The sequence below is a fragment of the Halichoerus grypus genome, chromosome 3 (assembly GCF_964656455.1).
Source record: "Halichoerus grypus chromosome 3, mHalGry1.hap1.1, whole genome shotgun sequence".
NCBI classification, from domain to species: domain Eukaryota; kingdom Metazoa; phylum Chordata; class Mammalia; order Carnivora; family Phocidae; genus Halichoerus; species Halichoerus grypus.
In genome coordinates this window covers 204,527-228,804 of record NC_135714.1, presented here as the reverse complement: position 1 = coordinate 228,804, position 24,278 = coordinate 204,527, and the positions used below count along the sequence as shown (strand labels likewise).

Genomic DNA, 24,278 nt, shown 5'->3' with positions numbered 1-24,278 from the left:
GCTCCTGATTTTGCTGTGAGAGCCACTCACGAGCACCTCCTGCCCTTTTCTGCCCCAGCACTGGCCCCTTCTGGGTCAGGCAGCTTAGGCTGTCGGGGGGTATCACTGTATGGATCAGGAAATGGGGGATGAGGCAGAAGGGGGAGAATCAAGAGACAGAGACAGACAGATGCCCAGGCAGAATGTCTTCTAAGAGGGGAGGAATCGGGTGATGGTGGCCATGGCTTGGGGGAGCTGAGGGTGGGACAGAGACAGAGAGATTGGGGGAGGGTAGGGGGTGAGAGAGAGGGCTGGAGCAGCTGTGTTCTGAAGCCTGTCTGTCTGTCTCTCTGTCTGTCTGTCTGTGTCTGCTGCCCACGGCTTTGCCCCACATGTGCACCCCAGTGGCGGATCCTGGGAGGGCCTGGCCTTGAGCCTCACAAACGGGTCACAGTGTTTGGATAGGCTTCGGGGCCCCTGGGGGCGTGGAGTGGGGGTGGCCTCCCCAGTCTCCCCCATCAGGAGGCCCCTGAGCCTGGGCCTGGCCCTCGGAGACTCATGTGCGTTCGTGTGAGTTCATGGGCTCAACAGACTCCACTCATTTCGCCTTTAATATGGAAGCCCTTTCTGTCCCTCCTCTCTTCAAACCGTCCGCTGACTCCCATTTCATCCGGAGCCCCAGCCCAGGCTTGTGGTGACTTACGCCCACTGTGCACTGGGCCTCCTCGGGGTCCACGTTCCCAGTGCCCCTGGGCTGTTGCGTGGTTGCTTCTCTCTGGATCTCTCCCTGAGGCCCCTCCCTCCCCTCCCCACCCTCCACACAACCCTCCCCGTCTCCTGCTTTAGTTGGCTCCCCAAACCTTCTTTTATCCAACACACTCCTGTTTTTCACTTGTTTGCTGTTCATTGTCCACCCCCACGTGGAGGGTGGGGGCTTTGGCTGTTTTGTGCCTGGCTCTGTTCCTGTTGACTGAAACGGAGCCTGGCCCTGTGGATGCTAAGCCAGTGAATGAGTGAGGGAGCGGGTGCTCCAATGAGCATGAGCTCCACAACAGAGTGATGGGGACCTGGGGAACAGTCCCAGCATGAGGCCTGGGGGAAGTGGGAGGTGCCCCCTCCCTGGGTACACTGCTCCTAATGCTTCATGGATGAGGACCCTCACCAAGCTCCTCCGAGTGATGGATCTGTCCTCAAGACCCCCAGCGCCAGGGTGGCTCTGTGGAGGGCTGCACCCCATGGCAGAGCCTCAGGGCCCCCTCTCTCCCCACGTGAGCACCCCTACCTGGAATCCCCTGGGTGTGCTGGGGGCCTTCACCTTCTCTGCCAGCCCTGGAGGCTGGGCCTCGCCCCTGCCAGTTGGAGGAACCCTTCCTGCGCACATCTGGGTTCTGTTCTCGTGGGCCCAGTGGGCACTGGGGCATCTACTGAACCCAGTCACACGGGCAGGGGTCAGAGCACCTCAGGCTGGGCCGTGGTTCCCTTACCTGCTCAGCCTGATTGTTTTCTCAGCTACTGTGGGATTAGGTAGGACGAGTGGGCCAGGACCTGTCCCCAGAGGGTCCAGCTGCAGAGAAGGTGTGGGTGTGTTAGGGACACCTGCGGTGGTCCACCTAGACACCACAAAACTGAGTCTGCCAGGCAGGGGCCTTTCCTGTGTGGCTGCAGAGCTAAATGAGACAGTGGTCACCTGGCCGGGCATTGGGCAGGGAGTGGAGCCGGTGCTGGGCAGACGGGGACAATGGTGAGTCCCTCCATTCGTGGGTCAGAGGCAGCTCAGGAGGGGGTCTGGCATGTTTTGGATGCTGGAGCCACAGGAGGCCCAGGTCTTCCCAGTGCCACCACTCCAACCTCCAGAATGTGGCCCGCCCCCTCCTGTGAGCCCCAGGGCCCCCTGGAAATGGAGGCAGCTCAGACCAGGAGCGGAGGCTGTGCACTGATGGGGTGGGGTGCAGGGCCGGAGCTGACCCCCCCTGCCAGCAGCCATCCTGGGTGGTGAAGGCAGGGCATCTGCTTGGGTGGGGGCAGCCTCTGGTCCCCGCTGCACCTGGAGCACCATTGAGTGACCCAGCTCCCAGGTCCTGCCCCTAAGAGGTCTGCCTGACCCTCATGTCCACTGGGTTCTCTGCAGAGCCCTCTTCCACCTGTCCACGTAACCCTTCCCACTTTCCTCTTGTTCCCCACAGGTGGGAATCCTGCTCTTCAGGTGTGGCTCCCCCAGATTATCCTCGCTGGCCCCCAGGCACCAGACCCAGCTTCCATCCATCAGATGGGTGGGAGGGCCATGAGATGGAGGGCATAGGGGCCAGGGTCACGTGTCCTCTGGGGCACCCAGGTCCCTTGGCGACCTCATCCAAGGAAAGCAGAAGCAGGCTTGTAGGATGTCTCACCTTAGGGGTCGGTGGGCAGAGCCTCCCTCTCCCCACCCCATCATGGCGCACCTGTGAGATTGACCCACCTGTGCTTATTTGCCGATGCGCTGCCTGGTTTGCATATGCATTTCCTGATTTGCATGCTTACCTTCTGGTTTGCATGCCCACCACCAGGTTTGGAGATCCTCAGCTTTGAGCCACAACCACCCTCCTCCCAGCACCATACTGGTGGATCCAAGCCCACCCAGTCCCCCACATCCCCTTGATCACTCAAGGTTCAGTCTGAGGTTTGTGCTGACAGTAAAAGTGTGCATGTGATTGCCGATTATTTGTTGTTTTGGGATATTACAGATCCTCACTGTTAATTAGCACCAGGTTCCTCCCAGCCGCCGGGTGTGGGGCGGGACCCTGCCATCTTCGTGGTCAGTGTGGAGGCTGGGCACCTCCAGTGGGTGCCTGGACCGGCTGTGGCTGGACATTTGTCTCCGGAGCTCGAGAGCCTCAAATCAGCTCTTAGCCAGATCACAGTGGAGCCAAGCTCTGGTGTGGACCCCAGCTCTGGAGTCCCTCCCCTAACAGAGTAATTGTGACCTTCAGCTGGAGCCCAGTGGCCGCAGCCTTGGCAGGACTTTGAGTCTCACTGGAGTGATGGGGCTGGGGGCTGGGGTCTCCTTTCTGGACGCCAGAGGGGACAGCCCCAACACTGCAGACCGTGGTTGCTCAGAGCTTGCCTCTCTGGTCGGGGAGATCACTCTGCTCAACTGTGCACAACGTGCTCTCGCCGTAACATGCGTGTTCCCTGAGCACAGGCACTTCCGCGGTGAGTGTGAGTGCAGGCTTTGGGCAGCACAGCCTCCCGGGTCCAGCGCGCAGACCGGCACCCCGGCGCTTGAGTGTTCCTGCCGCGTGCACAGACATCTGTGGCTGGAGGAGTCTGCTGGGGTCTGTGCCCCGGGCTGGAGGGAGGCTCTCTCTGGTCTGACCTAGTTTCTGGCCTCTCTCCCCGCCCACGTTCCACCCCACAGGGCTCCAAGCCACATGTCCCTCCTTCCCCTTCCACGCCTAAGCGCCACTCCCTCTGCCGTGAGTTTGTCCCTGAGTAGTGACCCAGGAGCAGGACCCGTGCTGCTTGTGCAAGGGGCGCCCCGTGTCCGGCCAGCTTGTCACACTCTGTGCCTTGGCTGACCTGACACCAGTGCTCAGTATGACGGGCCCTCTGGTCCATGTGCCTGCTGCCCAGGATGTTCCCTGGGTGCCCCCATCGGCCCCTCACTGAGACCCTCCCAGCAAGGGGACCGTGGGCTGCTCAGGGCTCCTGCAGAAGAAGACGGATGAACACCTCATTCCTCTCTCAGTGTCTGGCAAGTGCCCAAGGAAGCCCCAGGCTGTGCTCTGGTCACAGGTGGGCAGAGAGCATGGCTTCTTCATCTCTGACCTCTGCTGAAGGTGGCCATTGACTCCCCCATGCCTGACCCACCTGCAGCCTCAGGGAGCAGAGAGGTGCAGAGGTTTCCGTCAGCATCGTCAGCAGGCTGGGGGTGGGACACAGCCAGCCCCCCCGAAATCTGGAAGGAGAGGGAAGGTCCTTCTTGGAGAGTGGGGCATTCCCCCCCCCCCCACCAGCACCAGAAGCAGAATCCACTTTTGTTGGGAGGGGTTGGCAAGGAGAGATGAGTGAGCATTGGGGTCAGTCCTCCCCCTGGGCAGAAACACTTCCTCCCTGAGGCCAGTGATCCTGTGCTTGTGTGTCCCCAGTAGAAATCTGGAGTCTGTGGGTAATCGCTGACACCGACACGCTGTCCCCAGTTGTCCCTGTTTACCCTTATTAATGCTTCTGCCCCTGTGCATTCCCTTATGTGTGATCCAGAACCTCAGACCTGGCCAAGGGGTGCCCCTCTTTCCAGCCTCAGTGGGTCCCGAGCTTGGCCCATCAGAGACCACCAGCCCCTGAAACCCATGAGTCCAGTGTGAGGCAGGAGGCCTCCTGGTGACCACAGGCTCATCCTCCTCCATCCTGCAGGGCTAGGATGGTTCAATGCTGGTTCCTGCAGGGCCAGTGGTAGGCCTGGGGGGAGGGGGCATGTGTTCGTCTCTTAGAAATTTATTCTCTCAGTTCTGGAGGCCAGAAGTCCACAATCAGGATGTGGGCGGGGCTGCCCTCCTTCTGAAACCTGCAGGGGAGAACCCTTCCTTGTCTCCTGTGTGGCCCCTGGCAGTCCTCGGTGTCCTTGGCTTGTAGCCAGCCTTTCTCCACTTTCCTGTGGCTTTGTCTGTCCTTGTCTTTCTTCTACAAGGAAACTGTCACTGGATTTAGGGACCAGGATGATCTCCTTACCTTAATATCATCTGCAAAGACCTTATTTCCAAATAAGCCTGCATTCTAAGGTTCCAGGTGACATGAATTTTGGGGGGACATTATTCTACCCAGTACAGAGGGGAAAGCGGAAATGGGGGGCTCAGGGGTGCCCGGGAGTGTTGGCTGAGGGCACGCCTAGGTGGGGCTCCAGAACATCCACCTAGAACTGCCACTGGGTACCCTCCCCTCGCTGTCCAGGTAGGGGCGGGGGTCCTGGCGGCATCTAGGGAGAGTTGTCCAGGCCTGAGGTGTGACCACACCTCACCCGACCAGGGATCTGGGCTGCGTGGGCCCGCCAGCCACGGACAAACGGGTTCTTCACAACGGCCGGCAGACATCCTGCCTGCCCCTCCCAGCCCATAGCCAGGCCCGCTGTGCCAGCTCCCTGGGAAGGCGAGGCAGGATGGCAGGGGGAGGGGCGGGGTGGGGCGGGGGCGCAGCTTTGGTGCTGGTGGGGATGGACCTCCCCCTTCCCTCTGCTCCCCACTCAACACAGCCCCCCAAGCCCCGGCTTCCGCTGTCGCCCCTGCACACTCCGTGGGGTCCCCCACACCCTTCCAGCCACCCTCCTGTGTGGGGACTTTGTCTTCTGGGGTCTTGGCGGCAGTCGGTGGGCCCAGGGGCTCCCCCACACCCTCACAGCCACGGGCACCGCCTCTCGAGGCCTCTCGGCCCATCCTGCAGCAGGCGCAGGAAGGGTCCAGGTGTGGCGCCCGGAGCCAGGCCTGGGCTGGGAAATCCGCTCGCGGTCTGACCCCCGCCCCTCCCCCCCAGTACGGCATCAAGAAGAAGGAGGAACGCGAGGCCGAGGCCCAGGCCGCCATGGAGGCCAATTCGGAGGGCAGCCTGACGAGGCCCAAGAAGGCCATCCCGCCGGGCTGTGGGGACGAGCCGGAGGAGGAAGACGAGAGCATCCTGGACACCGTCATCAAGTACCTGCCCGGGCCGCTGCAGGACATGTTCAAGAAGTAACGACCCTGCGCTGGACGGCAGCCCGCCAGAGCCCGGAGCCCCCCCCCCCCCTCGCCACCCCCGCCTACCCGCCCCTGTACATGCCCTCCGCGGAGGCCCCTTGAAGGGGTGTCGGGAGCAGAGTGCAGCCCCCAACGCCAATATAAGCCATAGTCCTAGATCCATCAGCCCCATGCCCCCCTCATACCTCGGGAGCCTGCGCGCACCTCTCCCCCCCACCCCTCTCCCCGCACTGCCATCGCCACCGCCACCGCCACGGGGGAGGGGCGCCTGCCCCTCCCCCGGGCCCCTGCGGTCTGTGCTGCAGGCCCCGGGGACCAGCCCACGTGCTCCTCTGGGTTGGACCCTCCCCCAGAGCCTGGGACGTCCCTTACTGCTCCCGCCCTTCACAGCCACCCAGCAATGCCCAAGGCCAGGGCCACCGAAAGGGCCAGCATCTTGACCACCCCTCGGTGCGCCATTCCTGCGTTGGTGGGCGCTTGTCCGGTCCCAAACTCAGGAGCACAGCCATAGTGGGGGGAAGGCGGGTGTGCGGGCTGGGAGGGGACTGGGAGGGGCGAGCAGCCTCCCCCATCCCCACAGTGACCCCTGGGTAGCAGGATCTCTGAATCTTCCTGTCTGAAGTTTGCCCACCTCCACCCGCACCCCTCACACTCATTGTCCGTCTGTCTCTCCCTGTCCTTCACTCTCCCTTCTCGGCCCACTCCTCTGGAAGGCTTAGCTTCCTAGAAATACCAGGACCCGGTTCTCTTCTAAACTAAGGGAAACAAAGCAATAGGCCTGGGGGAAACTTCCCAGACCCCCCCCCCAGGGTGGAATACACACAGACTCTCACACATCCCTCTAACTCGTACCCCTCTGAGTCCGTGGGCCCAGCCCACTCCCCTCCCTGGTTGGCACCTCCAGTCTCACCATGGAGGCTGCTCTGGATGGGGGTATCCCCTGCCCTCACCCCCTGCACCCGCACACCCTCAAGGAGATCTGGGAGGAGACGCAGAGCCCTCAGATGAGTGCTGTGCGTCTGGAGACAGAAAGGCCGGCCCTGCCCTCCCCCGAAGGGAGCAGGCCCCTCGAGCTGGGGACTGCCAGGTGGCCTTGCGCTCAGCGGAGGCGGAGTTTGACGGCAACCACCGCGGGCCTCCCGAACCCTTACGTCTCCTTCATCCTTGTTTTCCTTTGCATCACGATATGTTGAATCTCAGGTAAATGAGGTCTTACGTGTTTGGGGAGTTTTATCGTGACGGAAAGCCCGTTGCCTCGGTGCCCGGGGCCCCTTTCTGTCCATATCACAAGTTCATTGTGTCCACGTGTTGCGGGCCAGGGGCGTGGCCCTCCGCCGCTCTTTAGAGAAGCCATATCCATAGACCGCAATACGAACCGCGCACGCCCCCTGCTCCAAGACGTGAGAGCGTGTCCTGGCGCCCCCGCGCCGCCTTGGTGCGCCCCGCGCGTCCCGCGCCCTCTCTGACTCCTCCTGGTCCCACGTCTTTTTTAAATGCCTGTTTTCACACTTTGAAAAGCCAGCTCTGAGCAGACAGGGCGCTGTCTCGTAGAAACCCCGCATCCCGTTCCCAGCGCATGGGGCGCCCGGAGCAGCCGAGCTTAGCGTAAACTGTGGATGTCGTCCGTCCTTCTGTCTTTGCGCCTGGGCCTCCTCCTGCATGTCGGGGGCCGTCGCGTGTGTAGTCTCTGGGTGGAATCACAGCCAATAAAACACCACAGTGATTTCACACCGTGTGGCCATTCTCTCCAGAGTCCTGATCCCGCCTTGGCAGCCAGAGGGCAGACTGGGGTCCTGGCAGGAGGGGCCGGACCCCGTTGGACAGGTCTCACTCACTTCCACGTCCTGCCAGCTAGGGGGCACCTCCCCCTGTCCCTGGTTGTCCACAACTGCAGGGTCTCCCCACCGCCCTGACCCAGATTCACCCGGTTCTCTCTAAGGCAGACCCAGGGTAATCATCCAAAAGGCAGACGAGCCCCTTTGGGGCTCCCTTCCTTCCTCGCCCCTTCCCCCTCCTATGAGTCTCCCACCTGCACAGACCCCTTGACAGGCCTTGCCCTCCCCACAGATAGGCCAGGCCCTGGAGGGCCCAGGTCCCACTGTGTTGGCCACACTTTCGGCCAACCCCCCACCGCCTTAAACTCCTTCGCAGCCCTGAGGATCCTGCCTCTAGTCTGTCCTGTGGTGGCCATCTCCTCCCCGTGTCCTTAGGGATGCCTCTGTGCCTTGCGGGAGCTCTGGGTCCCACGCCCCACCAGGGAAGCCTGCCCATCTGGGCTGACGCTGGAGGAGGTGCCCGTGGAACCCCGGGCACCCTGACCCGGCCCAGAGAGCAGCCTTGCTCTCTCCCTTCTGGGCCCCCACCCATGTCCTTCTCGTACCCAAAGCCTACCCCAAGGTGCCATGGTTACTTGTATCCCCAGAAAGGACATGTGTGGTCTCCAGTTCTGGGGGCCTCTCTGGGTCACCTGTGATTTTCCTCACACTGCTGGCCAGAAATGCTTTCAGCAAAACCTGCCCGGTCTTGGCAAGTAGAAAGGCTACACTCATCCCCCACCCCTGCCCCCTGCACGCCCTCCCCACAGAGCTGTGCCCTGAAGGCTGCTCCAGAGCCATCACTCCTTTGCCTCTGCCTCAGGGACTGGGCGGTGTCAGGAAGGGGGGTATGGGAGGACCTGCCTCTGGGGAGAGTTTGGACCCCAGCCCCGAGTACCACCCAGTGTGCCTTTGCCCCCTGAAGAAGGAGCAGCTGTCCATCCTCCCTCCCTGGATCCAAAACACTGACAGAAGTCTTTGCAGCCAACTCCGTGCCTTTAGGCCACCCCAGGATGGCCCCTCTTAGAAGGGCACTGAAAATGGCATCCATCGTTTAGTCTCCACTCCCCCCACCACCCCAGCCTAGCAGGGACTGGGCTTAGTCTTGAGCAGCAACCGGGATATGCTAGGTGACCTGGCACACCTTCCCTCTGACTAGCCCTTCCTCAGTGACCTCAGGTGATGGTGTCTGAGGACTCCAGGTAAAGATACTTGCTCACTTGATGTTTACTGAATCCCTCTGATGTGCCAAGCTCAGTTTTATGCACCAGGGATAACTGAGGTCCCTTCCTCCTGGAACTGATTTTTCCAGTGACAAGAGACAGATGATAAACAAAAACATAAATCAAGTGGTGATTTCTTCTGTGGAGGAAATTGAGTGGATTAAGGGGGCAGAGAGGATGGTGAAGACCAATATTTCACCTCTGAGGAGGTGCAGAGAAGCCCCAAGGAGAGGAAGAGGGAGCCCTGTGGGATTCCCATGGGAGAGCACTGCAGACAGAGGACCAGCCATGCCCAGGGCCCTTCAGAGCAGTGACCATGACTCCACTGACCACAGTCTTGCTCCAGATGCTTGTTCTAGATCCACACTGACTCTTAGCAGAGTCTCTTTCCTTTCTGGCTGTTTAAGTCTTGACAAAGCAGAGTACACCTGGATCCGTCGCACCCTGCAGACACATGGTCCCACTCTGCAGGCAGGCAGGTCTGGCCAGCTCCTGGCTCTGAGGACCGCCTCTCTCTCCTGCTCCCTATCAGCCGCCAGCGATTTCCTGCTTCCTCTCCTCTCAGGCACCTGCACTATGTGAGCTGCTTGCTCACAAGCCACTTAACGGTCAAGGCTGTCAGGTCCCAATTTTAAAGGTCTGGCAATTAAGGACCGTTTTGTCCAGTCCTGCTAATCCGCAGCTAGACAAGTCCTGCTGTCCACAGTCGCAGCCGGCGGGGCTCAGTGAACACTGAGTCCGGGCCACCTGTCCACACAATTTGGAACCGTTTCCACTCCTGTCTCAGCAGGTCCCCTCAGGTCTAGGGAAAGGAGGGGTCCTGTCGCGGAGGAGTGGTGGGTAGCAGAGAGCCCGGCTTGGGAGGGTCCCAGGGGCGGGACCGGGGGCTGTGGCGGGGGGGTGGGTCTGGGCTGGGGCGGGATTGGGGACTGGGGCGGGGGATGGGGATGGGGCTGGGCTGGGGGCGGGATTGGGGACTGGGGCGGGGGATGGGGATGGGGCTGGGCTGGGGGCGGGATTGAGGGACTGGGGCGGAGGGTGGGGCTGGGCTGGGGGCGGGATTGCGGCCGAGCTTGGGGGTGGACTGGTAGTCGGGCTGGTGGGGGGCGCCCGGGCTGTCTCAATGCCAGGCCAGTGTCGGCCACACGTCTGCGTGGACTCCCTCATGGAAGGGCCTCAGGGCAGGACCCCGGCCCAGGGCCACTCGAGGTGAGCGCTACGACGAGAGGTCCGGGAGCCAAAGCCCCGCCTGCGGAGCGTGGCCCGCCGCCCCTCGGGGCTCTGCCCCGCCCACCTGGCCGGCCTGAGCCAATAAGCGTGTGCCAGATCGAGCCGCCACAATTGGCTCCGAGCGGGTCACGTGGCAGAAGCCCGGCCCATCAGAACCGGGGAGAAGCCAATGCGCGGCGCTCGGCGAGTCCTGGGCCAGACCTCGGGCTCGGTTCCGCCCACGGTCCTGAGTGCTCCGCGTTCCTTCCCCGAGTTCTTCCGGAACCTTCGCGGTGCCCTCCGCAGGCCGAGTTGGGGCACGGAGCGGACGGCCTGGGTCCTGTGAGTCGCCTGCAGGGAGGCGGCAGCTGGTTCTGCGCTGGGCGCTGACCGGCAGCCAGGAGGCTGGGCACCCGGCAGGGGACACGTCCGGGCTGCCACGTGCGGCTTATTCTCGGCCGCGGCAGCAGAGTCTTTGCCCCAGGCCAGGGAGCCGAAGCCAGCCGGGGTGGCGTGGTCCTTCCTGCTGCCCCCGCTCTGTGCGCACACCAGTGGCCAGGGCTGCAGCCCGTGGGGGTGGGCCCAGGTGGCCCTAGCTGGCCAAGCAGAGGCCCGTACCGGTCTGAGGGCAGAGCCTGGGAGTAAGGGGCGCAGACTCCGATGGCCAGTGCTGGCTGGCAGGCTTCAGCCTGAGGCTCAGAGAAGATCCTTAGCCAGGAGGGTGGGCTCAGCCCGCACCCAGAGTCCTGCACTGTTCACACTGCTTTTCCTGGAGGATGAAGCTGGTAGCGCCTCCCTGCTGCTGGGGCCCCAATCCCCAACTCAGGGCCCTGCCCAGGGCTGCGCATCAGTTCCCCGTAGTGCCCAGGGTGATTGCTCTGAGCCTTAGGACAACGCATGAGAGTTGAGGTTTAGTTGATTTTTACGAAACAAAACAGTATTTCTTGCACCCTCAGTTGAGTGAGTCCATTGGGATTTATGTTGCACAGGGGTAAAAAAGGGCTTTGCTGGGAGAGAGAGAAGGGTCTTGCCTGGCTAGGGAAAGGCCTGGAGGGTGGGAAGGGACTGGGTGAGGGTGTAGCCGAAGCTCAGGCTACTACCCTCTTGCAGGAGACCCAGGAGCTGGGGAGCTGGTGGGCAGAGAGGCCAATCCCAGGGTCACATCTCCTGCTTCTACTCCATCTTTCCCTGAAGTTCCCTGTGCAAAGACAGTTCTTGGAAAGGCAAACGTTAACATGTACTAGCCAACCTTCGAGGCCAACCCAAGCACTGACCTTTGACTTGCTTTAAGAACAACCCTTTGGTGCAGCAGTAAAGAGAGGAGGGCCTTGTGCTGTGTCCAGTTGGCCAAAAACCCTGGTTCTCTCAAAGGAGTCCATCAGTCAGAACTTCTGTGCACGCATGTCCACTAGGCCATGGGTCTCAGGGAGGGGGGCACAGCCCATTACACCCCCTGGCTCCCCGCCCCGTCACCCACCCAGGACTGGGCCTGGCTGCAACTTCCAGGCCAAGATGGACAACTGACACTCGGTATGGGTTCTCTCTCCTGCAGTTAATTCTTCATACATGGAGCAGAAATAAAGTTAAGGAGATAATCAGAACTCACCAACTAGGAGAAATTCACCTATGACTGGGGCAGGAAATATCCAAAATAAGCCTGGAAGCAAACCCACAATGATGGGGCATGTCACAAGGGAACAGCGGCAACTGACCAAGCTCCCAGTGATCAAAGGTGGAACACTTTGAACACCAAAGTAAGAGTGTTGGGTTATAATCAAGTGCAGAATAAAGATCCATTAGTCCACACAGACATAAGTGAATGAGTAAACACAGTGGGGAGAAGAGAGAAATCTGCCATGTGGGATTCCAAATACTTCAGGTAGACACTGCCTTCGAGGAGAGGGAGAAAACCCTCACTCTTGAGTGTGGGCTGCACACAGGGGCTTCCCTCCAAAGAACACAGTATGAAAAAGGGGTAAAAACAGTAGCTGATAGTGGAGAAGTCTGACGAAACCACCACCTCCAGATCAAGATCAACAGCACAGTGATCCACCATGTTGATAGTGTGTGCCCTTGATAAGATGTCATGAGAAGGGCACTTCAGCTCTGTGGTCTTCCTCTCCCAAACCCATTACCCCAGTCTAACCATGAGACTAACCATCAGACTAACCCCAGGTCTCAGTCTAACCATGAGAAAAACATCAGACTAACCCCAGGTGAAGGATGTTCTACAAATTAACTGGCACCAGCACTCCTTAAGTGTCAAGGCCATAAAACACAAGGAATGTCTGAGAAAATGTCACAGCCAAGAGGAGCCTAAGGAGACATGACACCTAAAAAATATGATATCCTCAATGAGATCTTGGAACAGAAAAAGGACACCAAGTAAAACCTAAGGATATCTGAATAAAGAATGAACTTTAGTTAACAAAATGTATCAGTGTTGGTTCAAATGTGCCATACTCATGAAAGATGTTAATAGGCGAAATTGAGTTGCAGGAATATGGGAACCCTCTGCACTATCTTCATAACTTCTTTTAAAATTTAAAACTGTTCTAAAATTATAAGTTTACTTAAAAAATTAATCTGGAAAAGGCAGAATCCAATTCGAACATCATCAAAACTAGCAGCCAATGAAAGACACAGAAGAGAAGGAAGTGCAGGTTCAACCCCAACCAGCTCACGTGCCTGCAGAGCAGAAAAGCCATGTGGGAGACATCAGTCCTGGGCTTCCTCCTGAATATTCTCACTGCTTCCCCACAGGCAAGGTGGGAGCTGCTGCATGGAGGCAGGTTACAGGGAAACAGGGAAGAGCCAGCAGATTCCTAATGAGAAGGAGGGGTCCAGAGCTCTGTCCTCCTGGGGATGATGCGAACTGCCTGCCTTGCTGCCCCAGCCCTGCCGGGTGGGGTAAACCTGGCCAGTTGCCTGACATCATCTCAGCCAAGCACAGGTAAGACTGACCTGGCCCACCTGAACTCTGCCCCGCCCCTACCAAACTCTCAGGCCAGAGGCATGCAGGGTCATCAGAAGCCCCATCGCAGTCCAATGCGGAAGAAAAAGTAAGTCATTCTCAGAAATGGTGGGAAGAGTGTAAAACCTCTCCATGCTATATCTAAGGTGGAAATGTATTCTGGATGGGGCTGTCCTGGCACAAGCAAAATGGAAAGAACCAGCAAGGCAACCAAATAGATACACTATAGAGAAACAAGCAAACAAGTAAATATTGAGTGCAAACATGGACCAAGAGCCCAACCTAGCAGAAAAATAACTCAAGAAACAACATAGTAAGAACATGAATTCAATAAAATTCAAAGTTCTGAGGAAAAGAACATGTAACCCAAGAAGATCTGATTCAAGGATAAAGCACTTAACACATCTCTTCAGTAAGGAAGCAGCTGAAAATCAGGAAAAGACACGGGATTTAAACAACGCCGTTAGCTAACTTGGCCAATTGAACATATATAGAACTCTGCACTCAACTGAAAAAATGTATATTCTTTTAAAGTTCACATAAATATTTACAAAAATTAACTGCTGATTAGGCCAGAAAGCTCGTCCCAACATAATTCATGGGACTGGCATAAGACAGAACATGTAGTCTGGCCTCAGGGCAATCAGTCTAGAGACCAACAACAACGATAATTAGAAACCCCCATATGTTTGGAAATTAAACTTGTGAATTATCTGTAGGACAGAGAACACATTGAAATGTACTGTTGTGTTTTCAGTATGTCATTATAAATTGGTTAAAAGACTCGTGGGTGACCACTGAAGGAATAAAATATAAATAAGCATATATAATTCACAAACTGGTAGAAGTTTAAAGAAGTGGAGAAACGTGGTTAATCTACCAGGGATAGAAATGGAGGGGGGAAAGGAAGCAAAGAGAAGGTACAAAAAAGGTGGCAATACTAAGTCCCAATAAATCCAGTTATCTAAGCAATTGGGGCAGACGCCAAGCTGGGACCCAGACCGTTGGCTCTCACCCCCCAGCTGCCGGTGCCACCTCTTCCCAAGGCGGTTCTGCTGGTGGCACAGCCCGAAGTCCCAGGGAGCAGCCCTCCCAGGACGGACCAGAGCGGGGAGCCACCCAGCTGTTTTCATCCTGGAACAAAAAGGAGGAACAATTCCAAGATGTGCGTTTACCCTGTGTCCACTGCAATGAACCTCATGCAGCTGGTTCAAGAAACCACCTCTTTTGTGTCAATATACTCTCGTCAAAATCCACTAGAAACACTCTGTAGCTGAACAAGTGGCGAAAGGGGACACACATGATGGGAACCACGGGCATCTCAGTGAGAAAGGACTTCTGGGATTTGGGCTGCGTTGGACGGTTTGGGGGGAGGGCTTGAGGAAGAGGCCTTCGCTTGGGGTCAGGTGCTGGTCAGGAATCAGGACGCTGTCCGTAACTGGGCATCTGGACACACCTCATCCAGGAGGGGAGGCCTGGAGCCAGGTGGACGCTGACGGCCCAGCACGGCCACCACTGCAGCCAGCCAGCAGAGGGGATGCTGGGTCATTCCCGTGGCTCCGACAATGTTTGTGGTCTGTGTTCAACGTGATTACAAAGTGCGCTTGTGTCTGTCTTTATCCACAGGGTGGCTTTGCCTGGCTGTACTGTCCTGCAAAACTGTGTTCAGGGGGGACACCCGGGCCTTCCTGGGAGGGCTGGGTCAGCCCTGGGAAGTCACAGCTGCATTTCTCACTGTCTGCCTTCCATCCCTGAACCCTGTCCCCACTTCCCATCTCGGGGTCCCTGCACCTCCAAGTGATGGACTTGGACACCAGCCCGTCTTTGGGGTGGCTTCCGAGGAAGCAGGTCCCCAGGATGGGATTGGAAAGGATCACCTGCTGCCCCTGGTGAGTGGGGAGATTGTGGCCCCCGGTTCCCACACCTGTCGCCTGGCGGTGCACCCAGCCCCAAGGCCCTAACGGCCGAGGTGGTGTGCGGGGGCTGGTACGGCTGAGCAGCGTCGCACCGCCCCGATGTACCCCCCTTAATTGTCCTCTTGCTGATGAACATTGGGTCGTATCCTGTTTCGTCATGAAAATAAGCTACTATATAGTCTTTTTATGGACATTTCCCTTAGGTGAACACCCATGGGTGGCACTGCTGGGTCACGGGTAGGCGTAGGCCTAACTTCGGAAGAAGCTGCAGAACCATTTTCTAAAGCGGTTGTCCAGTAATATATGTAGAACGAGCAGCGTATTCTCATCCACGTGTGCTGTTAGTCGCGGTCTCAGCCCATTAAAGCTGCGTTAGTGAAACAGCACAGGCTGCAGCTTAAACAGCATTATTTCTCACAGCTCTGGAGGCTGGAAGTCTGAGGTCAGGGTGGCAGCCGACTCAGTGCCTGGGGAAAGCCTCTTCGTGGTTCACAGGTGACGTCTTCTGTGTCCTCAGTGGCGGAGGAGGGGGGCTCTCGGGGATCCCCGCTTATAATCCCACTCATGATGCAATCACCCCAAGCCCCACCTCCTCATACCATCACTTTGGGGTTAGGATCTCAACATATGAACTTTGGGGGGACACAAACATTCAGTCTATAACAATCTTTAAAGTTTTAGTTATTCTCATGGGTTTGGTATCTCATCTTGGCTTTAATTTGCATTCCCTGAGGATGAATGGTGAGTACTTTTTCATGTGCTTGTTGGCCACTGTATATCTTCCTTTGAGGAGTCCATTGTCTTTTTTTAGAATTTCCTTCTTAAAGATTTTTATGTATTTATCTGAGAGAGAGCACGAGAGCAGGGAGGGTCAGAAGGAGAAGCAGACTCCTCACTGAGTGGGGAGCCCAACTCGGGACTTGATCCTGGGACTCCAGGATCATGACTTGAGCCAAAGGCAGACACTTAACTGACTGAGCCACCCAGGCGCCCGAAAGTTGTCTTTTTTTTTTTTTTTTTTTTTTTTTTTAGTTAATAGACTTTATTCTTCTGAGCAGGTGTAGGTTTACAGAAAAACTGCGTGGAAAGTACAGAGAATTCTTAGATCCCCCTCGTTTCCCTCATTGTTAACATCTTGCATTAGTGTGATACATTTGTTACAATTGTGAACCAATATTGATGTATTGTTATTAACTAAAATCTATATAGTTTAGGTTTAATTTTTTGTGTTGTACATTCTGTAGGTTTTGACAAATGTACAGTGACATGGATCCACAGAATACATAAAGGTATCATAGAGAATATTTTACTGCCTGTGATCCACAGATTCTTCCTCCTTCCAAATCCCTCCAAGCATGGATTTTTTACTGTATCCATAGTTTTGCCTTTTTTTAGAATTTCATATAACTGGAACATATGTAGCCTTTTCAGCTGGTTTCTTTCATTTGGTAATGTGCATCTACGTTTCCTGCATATCTTTACCTGGCTTGACAGCTCATTTCTTTTTAGTGCTCAATAGTAGTCCATTGCCTGGATGGACCAAATTTATTATCCATTCACCTACTGAAAAACACCTTTGTTGTTTTAAGGTTTTGGTAATTACAAATAAAGCTGTTATAAATATTTGTGAAAACTTTGTGTGGATGTATACTTTATTTCTTTTTATTTTTCAAGTAAGCTTTACGCCCAACATGGGACTTGAACTCACGACCCTGAGATCAAGAGTCGCATGCTCTACTGACTGAGCCAGCCAGGCGCCCCTGGATGTAAGTTTTTAACTCATTTGGGTAAATACCAAGGAGCGGGACTGCTGGATCATGTGGTAAGAGTGTGTTTAGTTCCGTAAAAAACCACCTAACCATCTTCCAAGAGGGCTACACCAGCTTCCTTTCCAAAAGCAGTGGTGCGTGTCCCCGTGGCTCCACGTCCACGCCGGCCCACAGCAGTGGTGCGTGTCCCCGTGGCTCCACGTCCACGCCGGCCCACAGCAGTGGTGCGTGTCCCCGTGGCTCCACGTCCACGCCGGCCCACAGCAGTGGTGAGTGTCTTGTGGCTATGCTAGCTCTTGAAGTTGTCAGTACTCCAGGTTTTGGTCATTCAGATAGATGTTTCATGATTATTTTAATTTGCAATCCTCAAATGACATGATTTTTAGCATGTTTTCATATGCTATTTGCTAACTGTATATCTTCCTAGGTGAGGTGTCTGTTCAGGTCTTTTGCCCTTTTAATTGAGTTGTTTTTCTTATTGTTGCCTTTTTTTTTTTAAAGATTTTATTTATTTATTTTACAGAGAGAGAGAGAGCACAGCCAGGGAGGGGCACAGGGAGAGGGAGACAAGCAGCCTCCCCGCTGAGCAAGGAGCCCGATGCAGGGCTCAATCCCAGGACCCCGAGATGATGACCTGAGCTGAAGGCAGACGCTTCACTCACTGAGCCACCCAGGAGCCCCTCTTATTGTTGACTTTGAAGTGTTTGTAAGTTTTGGATAATAGTCCTTTACTAGATGTGTCTTTTGCAAATATTTTATCCCATCCTGAGGCTTGTGTTATTCTCTTAACAGTGTCTTTCACAGAGCACAAGTTTTGAATTTTAACGAGGTCCAACTTACCAATTTTTTCTTTCATGTTTTTGGTATTGTTACCTAAGAAGTCACTGTGAAATTCAAGGTCATCCAGATCTTCTTCTGTGTTATCTGTTAGGAAGTTTATAGTTTTGCATTTTACATTTAGGCCTATGATCCATTTGAGGTTAATTTCTGTGAAGGGTGTAAGGTCTGTGTCTAGGTTAATTTTTTTGCATGTGGATTTCCATTGTTCTAGCGTCATTTGTTACAGAGACTATCTTTTCTCCATTGTATTGTCTTTGCTCCTTTGTCAAAGATCATTGACAAAATTGTGTGGGTCTATTTCTGGGCTCTCTGTTCTGTTCCATTGATGCATCTGTCTGTTCTTTCACTGCACTGTGTTGATTACTGTAACTTTATAGTGAGTCTTGAAGTTGGATAGTGTTGGTCCTCCAACTTTGTTCTTCTTCAGTATTGTATTGGCTATTCTGGGTCTTTTGCCTCTCCATATAAACCTCAGAATCAATTTGTCAATATCCACAAGCGAACTTGCTGGAATTTTAATTGGGATTACATGGAATCTATAGATCTAGTTGGGAAGAACTGACATCCTGACAATATCGAGTCTTCCTATTCATTTTTTTTAAAGATTTTATTTATTTATTTGACAGAGAAAGAGAGAGAGAACAAGCAGGGGGGAGCAGCAGAAGGAGAGGGAGAGGGAGAAGCAGGCTCCCCACTGAGCAGGGAACCTGAAGCAGGGCTCAATCCCATGACCCAGGGGTCATGACCTGAGCCGAAGGCAGGTGCTTAACCAACTGAGTGACCCAGGCACCCCGAGTCTTCCTATTCATGAACATGGAATATCTCTCCATTTATTTAGAGCTTCTTTGATTTATTTCTTCAGAGTTTTATAGTTTCCTCATATAGATCTTCTATATATTTTGTTAGATTTATACCTATGTATTTCATTTCTTTTTGGTACTAATGTACATAGTATTGTGTCTTTTATTTCAAATTCCAATTGTTCATTGCTGGTACTTGTTGTATTTTAAAAATTTTTTGTAAAAAAATTATTATACACCAAGACTTTTTTTTAGTGTACCATTCTATGAGTTTTAGTGTATAGAATTATGTAATTGTGTAATACTTAATGGTGAAATGCTGAATGCTTTCCCCCTAAGATCAGAAACACGGTAAAAATGTCCTCTCTCACCACACCTATTCAATGTTGGAAGTCTTAGCCAGTGCAAGGGGCAAGAAAAAGAAATAAAAATAATATAGATTGGAAAGGGAGGCATACAGACTACATGATTATCTACGTAGAAAATCCCAGACTATTCTAAAACAATGACAACACATTTTATCCCATGTTAAATGTGACCTAGGTCACAGGATAACACACAAAAATCAATCTTATTACTATATACAAGCAATACAAAGTTGGAAACAGAAATTGAACACAATAGCCTCCAAGAAAGAAAGAAAGAAGGAAAGCTTTGAAACTGGAACTCAATCACAAGAGGAAGGTTGGAAAGAACTCAAATACATGGAGGCTAAAGAACATCCTGCTAAAGAACGAATGGGTCAACCAGGAAATTAAAGAAGAATTTAAAAAATTCATGGAAACCAATGAAAATGAAAACACAACTGTTCAAAATCTTTGGGATGCAGCAAAGGAGGTCCTAAGAGGGAAGTATATAGCAATACAAGCCTTTCTCAAGAAACAAGAAAGGTCTCAAATATACAACCTAACCTTACACCTAAAAGAGCTGGATAAAGAATAGCAAATAAAGCCTAAACCCAGCAGGAGAAGAGAAATAATAAAGATCAGAGCAGAAATCAATGAAATAGAAACCAAAAGAGCAGTGGAACAGATCAATGAAACTAGGAGCAGGTTCTTTGAAAGAATTAATAATATTGTTAAACCCCTAGCCAGACTTATCAAAAAGAAAAGAGAAAGGACCCAAATAAATAAAATCATGAATGAAAGAGGAGAGATCACAACCAACACCAAAGAAATATAAACAATTATAAGAACATATTATGAGCAACCATATGCCAACAAATTAGGCAATCTGGAAGAAATGGATGCATTCCTAGAGACATATAAACTACCAAAGCTGAAACAGGAAGAAATAGAAAACTTGAACAGACCTATAACCACTAAGGAAATTGAAGCAGTCATCAAAAATCTCCCAACAAACAAGAGCCCAGGGCCAGATGGCTTCCCAGGGGAATTCTACCAAACATTTAAAGAAGAATTAATATCTATTTTTCTGAAGCTGTTTCAAAAATTAGAAGGAAAACATCCAAACTCTTTCTATGAGGCCAGCATTACTTTGATCCCAAAACCAAAGACCGCACCACAAAAGAGAATTACAGACCGATATCCCTGATGAACATGGATGCAAAAATTCTCACCAAAATACTAGCCAATAGGATCCAACAGTACATTAAAATGATTATTCACCACAACCAAGTGGGATTTATTCCCACTTATTCCCATTTATTCCCACCAAGGGGGGTTCAACACCCGCAAATCAATCAGTGTGATATGTTACATAAATAAAAGAAAGGACAAGAACCATATGATCCTCTCAATAGATGCAGAAAAAGCATTTGACAAAGTACAGCATCCTTTCTTGATTAAAACTCTCCACAGTGTAGGGATAGAGGGTACATACCTCAATATCACAAAAGCCATATATGAAAACCACACAGCGAATATCATTCTCAATGGGGAAAAACTGAGAGCCTTTCTCCTAAGGTCAGGAACATGGCAGGGATGTCCACTATCACCACTGTTGTTCAAAACAGTACTGGAAGTCCTAGCCTCAGCAATAAGACAACAAAAAGAAAGAAAAGGCATCCAAATTGGCAAAGCGGAAATCATACTCTCACTCTTCACAGATTACATGATACTCTATGTGGAAAACACAAAAGTCTCTACCCCAAAACTGCTAGAACTCATACAGGAATTTAGCAAAGTGGCAGGATATAAAATCCATGCACAGAAATCATTGCATTTCTATACACTAACAATGAGACAGAACAAAGAGAAATTAAGGAGTTGATCCCGCTTACAATTGCACCCAAAACCATAAGATACCTAGGAATAAACCTAACCAAAGAGGCAAAGGATCTGTACTCAGAAAACTATGGAAAACTCATGAAAGAAATTGAGGAAGACACAAAGAAATGGAAAAACATTCCATGCTCATGGATTGGAAGAAAAAATATTGTTAAAACGTCTATGATACCTAGAGCAATCTACACATTCAATGCAATCCCTACCAAAATACCACTGACATTCTTCACAGAGCTGGAACAAATAATCCTAAAATTTGTATGGAACCAGGAAAGACCCCGAATAGCCAAAGGAATGTTGAGAAAGAAAACCAAAGCTGGTGGCATCACAATTCCAGACTTCCAGCTCTATTACAAAGCTGTCATCATCAAGACAGTATGGTACTGGCACAAAAACAGACACATAGATCAACGGAACAGAATAGAGAGCCCAGAAATGGACCCTCAACTCTATGGTCAACTAATCTCCGACAAAGCAGGAAAGAATGTCCAATGGAAACAAGACAGTCTCTTCAACAAATGGTATTGGGAAAATTGGACAGCCACATGCAGAAGAATGAAACTGGACCATTTCCTTACACCACACACAAAGATAAACTCGAAATGGAAGAAAGACCTCAATGTGAGATAGGAATCCATCAAAATCCTAGAGGAGAACACAGGCAGCAACCTCTTGCTAGACACGTCTCCAAAGGCAAGGGAAACAAAGGCAAAAATGAACTATTGGGACTTCATCAAGTGGAAAAACTTTTGCACAGCAAACGGAACAGTGGACAAAACCAAAAGACAACCGACAGAATGGGAGAATATATTTGCAAATGTTTTATCACATAGAGGGCTAGTATCCAAAATCTTTAAAGAACTTATCAAACTCAACACCCGAAGAACAAATAATTCAATCAAGAAATGGGCAGAAGACATGAACAGACATTTCTCCAAAGAAGACATCCAAATGGCCAACAGACACATGAAAAAGTGCTCAACATCACTCGGCATCAGGGAAATACAAATCAAAACCACAATGAGATACCACCTCACACCAGTCAGAATGGCTAAAATTAACAAGTCAGGAAACGACAGATGTTGGTGAGGATGTGGAGAAAGGGGAACCCTCTCACACTGTTGGTGGGAATGCAAGCTGGTGCAGCCACTCTGGAGAACAGTATGGACGTTCCTCAAAAAGTTGAAAATAGAGCTACCCTACGACCCAGCAACTGCACTACTGGTATTTACCCCAAAGATACAAATGTAGTGATCTGAAGGGGCACCTGCACCTCAATGTTTATAGCAGCAGTGTCCACAATAGCCAAACTGTGGAAAGAGCCCAGATGTCCATCAACAGGTGAATGGATAAAGAAGATGTGGGGTGTGTGTGTGTGTGTGTAAAATGTAATATTATGCAGCCATAAAAAAATGAAATCTTGCCATTTGCAATGACGTGGATGGAACTAGAGGTATTATGCTAAATGAAATAAGTCGGTCAGAGCAAGACAATTATCATATGATCTCACTGACGTGTAGAATTTAAGAAATAAAACAGAGGATTATAGGGGAGGAGAGGAAAAATGAAACAAGACGAAACCAGAGAGGGAGACAAACCATAAGAGACTCTTAGTCATAGGAAACAAACTGAGGGTTGCTGGAGGGGAGAGGAGTGGGGGGATGGGGTAACTGGGTGATGGACATTAAGGAGGGCATGTGATGTAATGAGCACTGGGTGTTATATAAGACTGATGAATCACTGACCTCTACCTCTGAAACCAATAATACATTATACATAATTATTTGAATTAAAATTTTAAAAATGTTAGGAAAGGAAGGGAGGGAGGGAGGGAGGGAGGAAGGAAGGAAGAAAGAGTGATAGATAAAAAGGCAGCCCAGGGTGCCTGGGTGGCTCAGTTGGTTAAGCGACTGCCTTCGGCTCAGGTCATGATCCCAGGGTCCTGGGATCAAGCCCCACGTCGGGCTCCCTGCTCAGCGGGAAGCCTGCTTCTCCCTCTCCCACTCCCCCTGCTTGTGTTCCCTCTCTCGCTGTCTCTCTCTCTGTCAAATAAATAAATAAAATCTTTAAAAAAAAAAAAAAAAAAAAGGCAGCCCAAAAGACTTAGGTCTAAATCTAACCGAACATGTATAGGATCCATATGCTGAAAACTATAAAATGCTGATAAAAAATTTAAAAAGACCTACATAAATAGAGTGATTTAACATACACATGAATGGGAAGACTCAACATGGCATATCAATCTCCCCCAAACTGATCTATAGAATTAACATAATTCCAAAAATCTCGGTAGGACATTTTCATAGATACGGATAAAATGATTCTAAAATTTATATGAAAGGGTAATGGAGCTAGGATAGCTCAAGTAATTTTTTATAAAGAAGAACAAAGGTGGATGAATCAGAATACCCAATTTTAATGCTTTCCCTAAAGCAACAACAATCAAGACAGTGTGGTGTTGGCAAAGGGACAAGACACACAGGTGAATGATCAGAATAGAGCCCAGGAATAGACCCAAATACATATGGTCAATTGATCTTTGAAAACTTGCAAAAGCAATCCAGTGGAGAAAGGACAGTCTTTTCAACAAATGGTAATGGGATGATTACTCATCATATGCAAAAAACTGAACTGTGATGTACACCTGTTATGCTTCCAACTAACTCAAACTGGATCACATATAAATAGGAATAAAAGTATAAAATGTTTGCAAGAAAACAGAAAAATATATTCCTGACCGGGCATCAAGCAGAGTTTAGAAATGACACCAAAAGCATAATCCATGAAATAATCCATGAAAGAAAAATACTGACAAATTGGACCTCATCAAAATGAAAAACGTTTGCCCTGCCAAAGACAACGTCAAGAGAATGAAAACACAAGCTGAAGACTGGGAGACATTTTTACAAACCACACATCCAACTTAGGACTTGTATCCGGGATATATAAAGAACTGTCAAAACTCAAAAATGAGAAAAAAAAAACCCTCAATTAAAAAGTGGGCAAAAGATGCATCGTAGATGATGTAATGGCAGACATGCAAATGAGATGTTCAACATCAACAGCCACCAGGGAAATGCAAACTCAAACCACAGTGAGATCCTCCTGCACGCCTATGAAGGGGCTAAAATCAGGGAGGACACTGACAGTTCAAGGGTGTCGGATACCTTGCTGTCAGAAATGCAAACGAGGGCAGCTTCTCATAAAGTTAAATGTACACTCAGCATATGATCCAGCAATCCTACTTCTAGAGAAAGAAAACCTTATGTTCCGCATGCAAACCCATACAGGTTCAGTTGCTCTCTTCACCATCATCGAAAACTGAAGGCACAGAAGATTCGCGTGAACCGGCAAACTTTTGCAGCCAGTGTCGACTCTCCAGATGATGACCCTTTCATGTCTGACTGTATCAGAAAGGCGACTGCCACCAAAACCTCTGACCAGGGCAGAGCACCCCGCCCCCCGCCCCGGCCTGGACATAATAAGCACTTTATGCACAGAGAGCTGACCTGCACTGGACCAAGTCTTCATCCCAACCGCTCGCTCACAGGCTGACTTTGCGTTTGGTTTGTTAACATCTTATCCCCTTGTATCTTGTTTGTTGTGTCATTTTTTTTTTAATGTACTCTGGTTTGTGTGAGGTATATGAAGCCAAATAAAATGTGTAGTGAAATGTCATTGAGTTTGGAATCCTAAACCTGCTTTTATCTTGCTTTACAACTGAATAAAGCTGATGTTTTGGGAAAACACAGCCCGCGTGTGCTCCTTAGCGTGCTCATGACAACATACACAGATAGGTATATGCATGT

General features: G+C 51.5%; 1 protein-coding gene and 1 long non-coding RNA gene across 2 annotated transcripts in view; both read left to right on the top strand.

Annotated features, from left to right (window-relative positions):
* CPLX1 (complexin 1) overlaps positions 1-7,406 on the top strand; it is a 36,871-nt gene extending 29,465 nt beyond the window's left edge. Inside the window, exon 4 of the mRNA XM_036094318.2 lies at positions 5,479-7,406. Within this exon, the coding sequence (XP_035950211.1) occupies positions 5,479-5,676 (198 nt within the window). The 3' untranslated portion in view covers positions 5,677-7,406. The remainder of the gene's footprint in view (positions 1-5,478) is intronic.
* Positions 7,407-11,431: 4,025 nt separating this feature from the next.
* On the top strand, positions 11,432-24,115 carry LOC144381311 (uncharacterized). The gene is made up of 3 exons (XR_013446223.1): positions 11,432-16,852; positions 17,107-17,289; positions 23,760-24,115. It is a non-coding gene; the product is annotated as an uncharacterized LOC144381311 (long non-coding RNA).
* The last annotated feature ends 163 nt before the right edge of the window (positions 24,116-24,278 follow it).